Source organism: Macadamia integrifolia, chromosome 11 (genome assembly GCF_013358625.1).
Source record: "Macadamia integrifolia cultivar HAES 741 chromosome 11, SCU_Mint_v3, whole genome shotgun sequence".
Lineage (NCBI taxonomy): Eukaryota > Viridiplantae > Streptophyta > Magnoliopsida > Proteales > Proteaceae > Macadamia > Macadamia integrifolia.
The window spans coordinates 23,932,156-23,944,459 of NC_056567.1; the positions used below are offsets into that span (position 1 = coordinate 23,932,156).

Here is a 12,304-nt window from a genome sequence, read left to right on the forward strand (position 1 = left end):
CTGGGATTGTTTTCCTCCCGTATCTATCCCTTGAGGACCTCTGGTGATCTCCCCCTCCTCCCTCTTTCTTTGGTAATAAATTATTTATTCATGTAAAACAAGTTCAGAATCTTTTTTATCATAAAAGAAATGTTTTTAGGATAATTTTTTTATAGGTAAATTGACATTTATTGAGAAAGAAGGAAAAAAACAGGATACATAGGACTAGGAGAAGCTCCTACAATCGGCCTACGCCCCAAGTGGCAAACAAAATAAGCAACCCAACAACCTCTAAAGATGAACTAACGAAAAAAACGAACAAACAAAACAACTTGGTTCGCTACCAAGTCCACTTCAGATGTCTCATCATCTGAGCAGTAACCAAACAATTCTCCAAAAAATCATTTCACTTAATCACAGAGTATCCATAACCTCGACGTCTCCCTGCTTCTCTACTAACATATTATCTCTTATCTGCTCTCTATCATGGAGTTCTGGTTCATAATTCTCTCCCTCTGCATCTGCTTTGCTCTCAAATTGCTTCTCAATCTCATCCTAGACAAGAAATACAACAAAAGAGAACACAAACTCAAACTCCCACTCCCACTCCCACCAGGACCCTTTACTTTTCCCATCATAGGAAACTTGTTTTGGCTGAGTAAATCCTTCTTAGATCTTGAAGCTATCCTCAGAGATCTGCATGCTAAGTACGGCCCAATTGTTACTCTTCATATTGGTTCCCAAAGAGTCATCTTCATAAGAACACATACTCTTGCCCATGAAGCCCTCGTCAAGAATGGAGCTATCTTTGCTAGTCGACCTCCGGTCATCGGCCTCATCCGCCTCATACATCGATTTGACATCAATTCATTGGAATATGGCCCCGTCTGGCGGCTTCTCCGCCGCAATCTTACAACTGAGGTGCTCCACCCTTCTCGTTTAAAGTCTTATGCTCATGCCCGGAAATGGGTATTGCAGGTATTGTTGATTTCTGTATGCTAATACTATATAATTGCTAATGTGCTGGATTCACTGTGTTTATTTTTTAATAAGAGAGATTCTCAATAAGGAATGCATTTTCAAAACTGAGAAAATATCAAGTTCGAATAAAATTTTGAACTTGGTGACATTTTGTAAAATGTTTATAAATTTATTTAAAAAGTAAAATTAATTAATAATTATATTTGTAAATATTTTATTGAAGTTTTACTTCCACTCAATTGTCAAGATTTTCTAATTTAATGTGTCCAATAGATTAGGGTTTTTATATGGTGTTGGTATTCAATGTCCGTTAATCTATCACCAGGTGTTGGACGTTGACTCGTATGATCAAGTGATCGTACGAGCAGCGAATCCTATCTCCTAAACATCAATTGGTGCTGCAAAAAAGTTCTCTTATACTTATTGTTGAGAACACAATGTTTCTAACAGGTACTAACCAAGAAGCTCAAAGTTGAATCACAATCCGGAAAGGCTGCACCCGTGATGAATCACATCCAATATGCAATGTTTTCCCTACTAGGGTTCATGTGTTTTGGTAAAAAACTTGATGAGAAGGAGATTAGAGAGATCGAAGCTGTCCAAACCACCCTCTTAGTAAATTTCAGTAGGTTTGCAGTTCTCAATTTCTTGCCATGGTTTGCGAGGATTTTCTTCCAAAAGCTATTGAAAGAACTCCAAGAGATCCTACGTAAGCAGGAAAATCTCTTCATCCCTCTCATCAGAGCTCGTAATTTAAAGCTAGAGGAAGATTTTGTCATCTCATATGTTGATACATTGCTCGATCTCAAGCTCCCAGATGATGGAAGAAAGCTCAGTGAAGCTGAAATGGTGAGTTTATGTTCAGAGTTTCTTATCACAAGCACAGACACAACATCCACTGCATTGCAATGGATATTGGCCAATTTAGTGAAGCAACAACATATACAATCAAAGTTGGCTGCAGAAATTGAGGGAATAGTGAAGCCCGGAGAGGAGATAGTTGAAGAGGATTTGCAGAAGATGCCGTATCTGAAGGCGGTGGTGCTTGAGGGCCTACGGCGGCACCCGCCGGCACATTTCTTGCTACCACATGTAGTCACAGAGGATACAACATTGAATGGTTATCTCATACCCAAGAATGCTACTAGCGTGAATGTCACAGTAGCAGAGATTGGTTGGGACCCATATGCTTGGGAGGATCCAATGGAGTTCAGGCCAGAGAGGTTTTTGAGTAGTGAGGAAGGGCAGGAGGTGATTGATATAACAGCGAGGAAGGAGATTAAAATGATTCCATTTGGTGCAGGGAGAAGGATTTGCCCTGCTCTTGGTTTGGCATTGCTTCATTTGGAGTATTTTTTGGCCAATTTGGTGAGGGACTTCGAATGGAAGGCTACGGATGGAGATGATATTGATTTATCAGAGAAGCAAGATTTCACTTGTGTGATGAAGAATCCACTCCATGCCCTTATCCATTCAAGGATGATGTAGGTTTACCTTAATCTGATCATATTGCTTTAATAAACGTATAGACATTGCAAAAAAAAAAAAAAAAAAAAGGCTCTTTAAGGGTGGTTTTTTTCTGCTGCTAAAACTATAAAAATTGCCCCTAAAGCTTTTAGGGGCGGGTTTTTTTACCGCTTGATACCCGTCACTAAATGTGGCACCGCTAATGCTTAGGGGTGGTTTTTTACTCCGGTACGTAAAACGGGTTTTTAGGGGCTCTTATATAATCTGCCACTAAAGAAGTACTCTTTAGGGGCAGATAATTATCGCTAAAGATGTACTCTTTAAGGGTGGATAATTACCCTCGCTAATATATAATAGCCGTCATTGAAAGCATATATAACTATATCTTATAAGGCGGATTTGTTCCGTCGCTAATAATAATGTTATTTGGGGTAGAATACAAACCGCCACTAAAAGCGTATATAGAGACGAATCGTTTACCGCCACTAATGATATAATATTCACTAGTTTTTAGTAGCAGTTTTTTATTACCACCCCTATAGGGGTTTTTTTTTTTTTTTTTTTAAGATATATATATATATATATATATATATAATTGTAATGCACCAATATTTGCCACCTTAAAACCCTTGAAGGCTGTTGCCCTTTTGCATAGATTTAGACAATTAGAGACCCCCACACTCACCCAACTAAAAGAAAAAAAAACAAAGAAGATTAAACAAGAACTCTTGACAAAAGAGGAAATTATTGAGATGATTAAACAAGTCTTGACAAAAAAGAAAATGATTGTGGATCATTTCAAAATATTGTTCTATAGACTCAATTCTCGAAGCCTTAGCAAAAGAAATTGAAAACATTACAAAAATAGTGAAACCATTATACTCAAAAGTAGTAAGACACATTTTCCCTATCATGTGAAATGATGCCCTAGTTGTCTACGTCATAAATCCTTAGAAGAAGCACAACTCACCACAATGATGTCAACCTGCACAATGTAGCAAATTTTCAGTCAGCATGCACATTTGATTAACAGTATGGTTTGAATCAAACCAATTGATTTTAGTAAATGAAGAAAACAAGTACAAACCAATTGATTTTAGCAAATGAAGAAAACAAGTACAGACGACTAAACACTTTCTAATCAGTTCCAGTTAGAGAATGAAAAAATAAATAAAATAATTGATGAGCTTAATTTCAGAGTGACAAGGGAAGAGAGATGTTTCAATCCTCTTTATTGGATTTGTAAGTTTTGAACATGCAACCATATTACAATGATTAATAATTTAACTAAGGTGTTAATACTGGTTGATTTCAGACTAAATAAGAATGAGCAAGAAAAATTCTTCACAAGCTAAATTGAACTACTCTGCAGTTCAGGCTTAAACAAGAATGAGCAAAAATCCTCTTTATTGCATTGGGAGTTTGGGACTACTCTGCATTTCAGTGGATCAAACTACATTGAACTTTTCAACCTTAGTTTTCCATAAAGTCTGCTTGCCGTCCACAGAATCCAGTAAGTAGATAATAGTAATTGCATGGATTCTATTAACAGGTCTAGAAAAAAATGCTATATTAGGTGCTCAGCTAAAGTAAGATCAAAATCAAGAAAATCACTATAAGAATTCAAGGAAAGAGGACTTGACAATGCTTCAAAAGGAGTCCCCTAGGCATCAGATATGCTATGAAAAAATCATTCACAAATCACAACAAAAGATCAGACCTTGAATCTTGCAGCAATCTGGTTTGCTACAAGGTAGGGCTTATACTAAAATTTTCAGAAATGAAAAATAAAAATCTCTAATGATGCTTCCTCTTGCACTCACATTGGCCTTCGCACCTGCACAGGAGTTGACCCCCCTCCCCACAGGAAACACTTCTTCAATAAATAATCAGAGCAATCTGCTAGGAAGGAGGCAGGGAACTTCCCTCCTGAAACTTTTAATAATGTGTGGTCTGTTATTTGTTCAATAATCTGTTTTTCATGTATTGAGAAGATTCCATTGCTTTTACCAAATGCGTCGAGTGGCATATAATATGTTTTTTCCTCAATCTAAAAGGCACATGAAATAAAAATAAATAATGAACAAAGTGGATTTGAGCCATTCAATGGTTTGCGGTGGATTTCACTAAACCAATACAAATTGTACCCCGCTTGTTATCAATCAATCATAAATATAGACACAGTTAAGGACAGATTGCATCTTGTTTATTATCAATCAACATAAAACCTGCATTAGATCGCTTACTGTCATTCATCCTAGTAGTTGAATGTCAAAACTCTCAAAAGCACATATATAAAGTCACAGCACATATATAAAGTCACAAAAGCACACTTATAGAGTTGCATTTTTTAGAGTAGATGCAAACATAAAAGACGTCACTAAAAGCCCACAGTAATAATCTGTTTGGTGGCTTCATCTGCACCAATTTTCTTGCAATAAAAAGAATGTGGGAACTAATAATATTGGCCATGTGTACTATCTTTAGTAAATTCCCTTAAAAATTCAGCCAAACATAAAAATATAACTAAAATAATCCATGGGAACTTACACTAACCAAACCAACAAACCCACCTTGACAACATCTAACCTGCACAGAGAATCACAAATTAGTAAGCTGGAGAGCCCGAACAAGAATGCTAATTAAGTACCATAAATGAGAATTACAGGATAATCCTTATACAGAGATAATCATATCCAATTGGGCTAGCAAAAATAGAAGAACAAAAAAATGACTCTTCATCAACTAGAAGAGAATAGTTAAGAGAAAATTTTAAAATAGTCACAACAATTTTTACAAGATTCAAAAGTTAATAGCTATGAAGAAGTTGACAGAAATGTATAAGATGAGGGAAACTCTGTTTTCATGCATTATTTAGGCTCAACTCTTTTTTGGCTATAGCAATATGGGAAGAAGAAGAAGATGAACACAAAACAAATTCAGGCCAAAACTTACATGACAATATGTCAATATTTAAATCAACACATGTATAACAAAAAATGTGTTAACATATATACTTTCATTTATAAGAGGAAGAATTGTCTTACCCAATAGTAGAAAATGTATAAAATTCATATAGAAGCTGAATTCTCCATTAGTTACTTCCTGGTTTTTCAAAACAAAAGATGATCACAAACTGTAATTCAGGAATAGTAATCATATGGAAACGACAACTAACATGTAGAATAACAGAAAAAATCAAAATAAAAAGTGAGAAATGGGACCAAAAAGAGGGAGCAACCAACCAAACCATGATTCCAACAACATGAAAAAAAAAAAAAAAAAAAAAGGAACTTTAAAGGGAATCAAAGTCAATAGTTTGAATGTGTCCCATGAATTTTAATCTCTTTTCATACTCAAAAGCTGTTTGTAAATGGTTTTTTGAATTAAGACTCTTTACAGATGTGCAAAACAGTTGAAGTATATAGATATCTCTATGCTACCAAGACTTCTTGAAATGGACCCCACCAGCGGGTCTTCCTCTTAATGAACATGTAATTAGAGGCCATAGGGTTCGACAGGTTATCAGGTGAAAACAAGGGGTAATTTAGATATTTTAAAACACTAGGGTTCAACTCTGCTAACTGGATGGTATCTAGAACTTGTTTGAGAGAAAAAGAGTTCTTATACGTGACACAGAAATATCAGAAAAATACATTTTTCTAAGGAATATGGCAAGAAAGCAATTAGTAGTGAACCACTATTAGTAGCAAAAATGCTAATTAAAATTCATTTTTTTTTTTCAAGGCATATAGCCAATTCAAATTATTCCCAGCTATCCTCACATCAACCATCTTCATGGCTCAAATGAAAGATCCAGCCAACCAAGCTTGGATAAGTGGTTCACCTGTAAATTATTATTCTTAGACCTGAAGGAGAGAAGAATTGGGTTAAGATCATGACTCACCAAGGCACAATTAAAGAAAATTGAAGTTAAAAGGCACAATAGTCATATTCCCTGTAATCATTATTCTCTATCAGGATATGCAATTGTTTCCCTTTACTTAGGGGAGGGAAGTTTAAAGTGGGGTGATGGCCTCTGTTTAAATCATATAGGATGCATTACGAAAACGAAATGGGCTGCTCTTTTACTCCAAGTCCATCACACAAGGGAATAAAATATATTCAAAAACGTGATGGGGAGAGACCATATAAGTAGAGACAACATGTATCTATATCTATATTTAACTGATATTTCAATTACTTCACAATCATTGAAGGGGAAAAGTTTGGAGAATATTTCATCAAGAACAAAAATTGTGCATAAGATTGAGTATTAACTACTAACATAAACTAGGTAATAATAAATTGAATGGGACCTAGGGATTTTTTTCCCCTCTGCTCCCCACTTCCGCTCCACTTCTGCAATCAATTTAAAAACCATAAGAAGTGTAAAACAGTTGGATCCCTTGGGTAGGGAAAGTAATATAACTGCCTTTTCGCTTTTTAAGCCCCACATGAATGGAGATAATCTGAATCTTGGCCGATAAGCTCTTAGTTTGGACTCGGTAGTTCACATTGATACCGGAAACTTTTAGTGTGATGTGTCATCTATTACCACCGGACTTGATTTGATTCGGTTTTATTAGGATATTAATGGGATTCAAATAGGGCAGTAGAACTAGAGGGAAGAAAATCAATACAAAGACTCAAAAGACGGAACCTAAAACTTTATTAGTAGAGGGTCTGAATCATCTGATGATGATACTCTTTCATGATCAATGAAGAAGCTACAATCGAATTAAATATTAGGGATACATGTCTTACCTCTTTCTGCTTCTCAGTCGAGCCAAGGAGAGCCTGCGGGAGTCGAGTCTTGAGAGAGAGCAAACATAGGAGAAATCATTGGCCGCTGTTGCAAGGAGTTTGATGGAGTCATGATGGTACCCGTCGGCTGCTGATTGGAGACGCTAACAGATTGGGCTTCCAGGTTCAGTTGAAGAGATGGTTAGGAAAGTGGAGGAGATGGTTAGGGTTTGGACTACTTAGCGGTCAGAAATAAAACCGCCGCTAGTACAAACTTTTTTGGGGCGAGTTAATAAAAACCGCTCCTAATTCAGACTTTTTAGATCTGGATAAAAAAACCACCCCTAAATCCGCCAATGTTAGTGGCAGATACAACCCAACCGCCCTTATATTTTTTTCTATAGTGGCGGATATACAACCGTCTCTAGAAAACACATCTTATATAATATGATTTTAATTTTGAAATTGATCATTATTGGGGCAGATACAAAATATTGCCCTTTATCGGAGAACCTTTAGTTGGTCAAAACTAAATCCACCCCTATAGGACATATAATACTTTATATTTAAATTAAAAAAGCTATATCTATTGGGGGGACACAAAATACCGCCCCTATTGTATCACATTTAGAAACCAATAAATAAAACCACCCCTATTGTATCACATTTAAAGGCCAATAAATAAAATCACCCCTAAATAATACCTTTTAGTGACGGATAAATAAGACCTCCCCTAATTAATATCCTATAGTGGCGGATAAATAAAACCGCCCCAAAAACCATATATTTAGTGGCTAAAGAAAAAAACCGCCCCTGAATCCACCCCTATTAACCTTTTTTCGTAGTGAGACTTGTATGATTTGCTGGACCGGTGGTTCTCTCTTTTTATTTTAGCTATTTTTTGAGCAGCTTCTTGGGTGTTTGTGGTATTTTGTTTTGTTTTTATTGCCCTTGTTTTGCTGGTTTACTCACATATGAGGTCCCTTGTTGATTGTCCTTTGTGTGCTTATTTTTCTCCTTTCAGTAATATATTATCTATTCTCAAAGAAAGAAAAAAAAAAAAAAAAGAGTATATTATTGAGTTTGGATAAGGTTCTCGTATGGATCGGTATTCTCTGTCATGTGATATGGCGTGTAGCGTAGATTCAAGGGCTGGGAGCACATTGGGTTGCGCATCTATGCCTTGGGCTGCGTGTCTGAGGGCTCCTTGTCCTTGGATCTGTGCTACCCTCTAGCACACCCTACAGAAGAGCCCGGTCCATCTAATGTAAAAGCCTATGGCAAGAAGAAAGAGAATAAGTGAATTCCATATGTGAATTAGTACAAGAACCATTCTCATATGAGGATATAATCGGAACTCTATATTATTAAGGATTCGTTTATATGTGACTTTCTTGGTTACAAATAGAATTCATAAATGGACTTCAAATGCCATTCTACATAACTAATTTCAATCTTAACATATGGGGTAAATGTTGTAATTTCACATTGTAATAGTGTCAAGCATGGTTTCAAGTATCGGTCTCTTATCAGTTGTATCAGATTGGTATCGGATGAGACCAATTCCTGATCCCTTACCGATCTGAATCGGTTATTCAGTCATTCGGTTATCCATATCGTTTCAGAGGTAAAATAGTAAGAAATTAGTATTTAAAAAAAAAGCAGGAGCAAAACTAATCGATCTGAATCAGTGTCGCTACCCTAAATCCTTGGTGTCAAGTGACTTAAATGATCAAGTATCAAGGGTGAAAAAAGGGAATATGGCATCTGGATCAGAGTTATTATTGAAGATGGAGCCATATTATCTTCAAGGGGTCTCTCTCTACGAAAATGATAATTATCGCATTGGCAAACTTGAAAGTGGTCTTCCCAATTTCCACAAAAACGAGGTTCTAAAACTTGGGACTGGTCAGTTCAGGGATCAGTTAAAGATATTGATCCATTATCAATCTGGATCAAGGATTTAATTATTGGTAGTGGTATTAGTAGTGATTTTGATTGATAATGATATGATACCGATTTGAGATTGACTGTATCGGTCTAGATCAATATTATCACTATTTTTCATAAAAATTTAGTTTTTTGATGATTTTACATACCAATACAATACCCAATCGTGGATCGACTAGGTATCAGGATTGCTCTTAGCCGATACCAATACGATACAACTATTACATCCGATCCAATACTAATACCTAAAACCATAATCTAGATTGATGTAGATTGGATCATATCAAATATATTTACCCATGTTTTAAGAAAAAAAAAAAAGGTTCTTTATTACATTTTTATCAATGATCGTATCCATCTATTGAAATCGGATTGGTCAGGATCATATATCAATTAAAGCGGATACCATTTGTCCAATCCCATTCAACTTTTAGAACAATGCTCTACATACTAAGACAATGCATTGTATTATTTTTTAGATGATACCTCCCGTTCCACTTGATATTATGATCTTCAGGGTTTGGTACGACAACATGGATCCCATAAAAAATGATAAATATATATATATATATATATATATATATATATATAAATCTCACGTACACGATGCTAGACCTAAACTATGTATGTCATTTTTTATTATTTATCTAATGATCATTTAGGTGTATCCCAATTCTTTTACCCAACTTATGTTAAAATTACAAGGAGCCCTGCCTTGGATACCTGGCTTGGCAGATTGGGTATAATATGTAATATATTAAAAGGTTGAGGATCATATTGGTGATAGGGATAATAGGGAAAGCCCACCTTTAGGATAAGGATGACTTCCAAGTCCACCGCAGATGTCTCATCATTGGAGCACTAATCAAATAATCCTCCATGAAATCATTTCACTACTATTAACAGAAAAAACAGAGGAAGAAAACTCTTCAGAGCCCACAAGTGAGTGTCATCTCTTCTTATCTCTGCTCTCTATATCATGGAGTTCTGGTTCATCTTTCTCACTCTCTGCATCTGCTTTGTCCTCAAATTGTTTCTAAATCTCATCCTAGACAAGAAATACAACAAAAGAGAACACAAACTGAAACTCCCACTCCCACCAGGACCCTTTACCTTTCCCATCATAGGAAACTTCTTTTGGCTGCGTAAATCCTTCTTAGATCTTGAGCCAATTCTAAGAGAGCTCCATGCTAAGTATGGCCCGGTTGTTAGTCTTCATATTGGTTCCCAACGAGCCATCTTCATAAAAACACATGCTCTTGCCCACCAAGCCCTCATCAAGAATGGAGCTATCTTTGCTAGTCGGCCTCCGCTCCTCCTCATACATCGATTCGACATCAACTCAATGGGATTTGGCCCGGTCTGGCGGCTTCTCCGCCGTAACCTTACAACGGAGATGCTTCACCCTTCTCGTCTGAAGTCTTACGCTCATGCCCGAAAATGGGTATTGCAGGTATATATTGTTGATTTCTGTTTTGGGGAGAATGTTTTCCGTTCGGAAGTGCATTCTGTGTTTAGCTCTCTCTTTTGCCAATGAAATAACATTTTTACCCTCGATTAGGGAAGGAAAGAGCTAGATAGACTAGAGAATAGATCCTCCATTTGCAAGTACATTCACCAGACATATAAGTGAGGATCCAACATTTGTCCTCTTCACCCTTCTAATGACAAGAAATTGGATAAGTGTTGGGTCCTCACATGTAGGTCCAGGTGAACATATGCATCGAATATCCAATCTTGATAAATTCAAGGGTGCTGGGGTAGACCATGCTCTAGGGTAGAAATCTACTCCACCTTTTTTTTTTTTTTTTTTTTTCGCCTGGAAAGGGGTTTTTGGAGGTTAAGCTAGATCCCTTGTTCCACCAATGATAAATGGGAAAAATTAATTGTCACAATGGTATCTGAACTTTGTGTTCATCACCAAAAACCAGATCTTCCTTCCAGCTGGATGGATAAAGAAGTTTATATATGACATTTCATCCCCTACCAATAATCAACTTACAAGTTGAATTTTCGCTCGAACGAAGCATATAAGATGGTTAAAAGTGGGTCATCCTAAGTTCAACTTCCACTAGGCACATCTTGGACAACTCACATAGGGTGTTTATTGCTCTTCACTATTTTCAGTAAAAGATGAATAGCTCTCATTCAATCCTGGTATGACCTGGTCCATGTGGTTGTGGGGTTAGTATGGGCCCACGGGACTACTCAAGCCAAAGGCTTGGATACCCATTGTTAGCTAAAAAAAAAAAAAAAAAAAAAAAAAAAAGATGGTTAAAAATGGGTTATAGAAACAAAATTCACCCTCCTTTATAATGTTTAACAAGGTTAATTGAGGTTCACTACTTTCCATATGTAAGTATAGTTGGATATGTGTCCGTCAAACCCAATATTAATATTTTAATTGATATTAATTCTCATCATTTGTGATGGTTTGTATCTTAGGGTTAGACCTTTAAATTGTTTGCAACTAGGAGCTGAAATAGGCCTTCAGTTCGTAAGGTTGTTACACTGTATATTTTCTTGTGAATGAGATTCTCGAAATTTAAGCATTTGTTTTCATATGTTATGTGTATCAAGTCGTATCATTGTGGGAGTCTTGCATGGTAGATCGTCTATTGTATGTATGCACAAGACTTTCATCATTGGTGCTCTGGTCTCCAAACCTGAGAGGTCCTTACCATTGTATGTGGGTGTTGTGCGTTTGGGTGTACCAAAGGTTAATGCCAATACTATTTAGTTATTACTAGTATGCTGGATTAATCACGGTATTTATTTGAGAATGAGAGAGACTCTCAATAAGGAATCCAATTCCCAAATAGGGAAAATATCACGTGGGATCTGTTCGGTGATTGAACAAAAATTTGTGCTCGGGGTATTTGGTAAAATGTTTATAGATTTATTTATAAATTTTTTATCAAAGTTGTATGTCCAATTCATGGTTGAGATTTCTTTATTTAATGTGTCCAATAGATTAGGGTTTTTATACGATGTTGATATTCCACCCACTTAAGGTTGAGTGAATGATCAATAGTTTATCGATCCCTTAAGTGGTAGTATCTTTTAGTAATAAGAGGTGGAATACAACAATCTTAGCCGGATCACCCTATAGGATACCACCATCAGTCTTGAATATATATTAATCATTGACCCCCAAACATCTCCCCCCCCCCACACCCAA

The 12,304-nt window shown here is 36.3% G+C and overlaps 2 protein-coding genes and 1 long non-coding RNA gene across 4 annotated transcripts in view; 2 read left to right on the plus strand and 1 right to left on the minus strand.

The window, feature by feature from the left end:
- The first annotated feature begins 380 nt into the window (after positions 1-380).
- On the plus strand, positions 381-2,481 carry LOC122094357 (cytochrome P450 89A2-like). The gene is made up of 2 exons (XM_042665126.1): positions 381-957; positions 1,411-2,481. Exons 1-2 carry the CDS (start codon positions 466-468, stop codon positions 2,446-2,448), a joined length of 1,530 nt encoding a protein of 509 aa, XP_042521060.1. The 5' UTR covers positions 381-465; the 3' UTR covers positions 2,449-2,481.
- Positions 2,482-3,155: 674 nt separating this feature from the next.
- LOC122093262 lies at positions 3,156-7,542 on the minus strand. 2 transcript variants are annotated; one of them, XR_006144400.1, is made up of 4 exons: positions 7,195-7,542; positions 5,475-5,532; positions 4,984-5,016; positions 3,156-3,412 (listed from the first exon to the last, which is right to left on the minus strand). It is a non-coding gene; the product is annotated as an uncharacterized LOC122093262 (long non-coding RNA). The 2 variants fall into 2 exon arrangements; XR_006144399.1 differs by having other exon boundaries at positions 4,978-5,016; positions 7,195-7,540.
- A 2,416-nt stretch (positions 7,543-9,958) lies between these two features.
- The window catches only part of LOC122093403 (cytochrome P450 89A2-like), a 3,634-nt gene continuing 1,288 nt past the window's right edge, over positions 9,959-12,304 (plus strand). Inside the window, exon 1 of the mRNA XM_042663740.1 lies at positions 9,959-10,576. Within this exon, the coding sequence (XP_042519674.1) occupies positions 10,103-10,576 (474 nt within the window). The 5' untranslated portion in view covers positions 9,959-10,102. The remainder of the gene's footprint in view (positions 10,577-12,304) is intronic.

Bases quoted from the DNA above. Each gene is read 5' to 3' on its own strand.
- LOC122094357 (XM_042665126.1), top strand. From the start codon at position 466: ATGGAGTTCTGGTTCATAATTCTCTCCCTCTGCATCTGCTTTGCTCTC. The intron at 958-1,410 runs GTATTGTTGATT...TGTTTCTAACAG, and splicing joins CCCGGAAATGGGTATTGCAG to GTACTAACCAAGAAGCTCAA.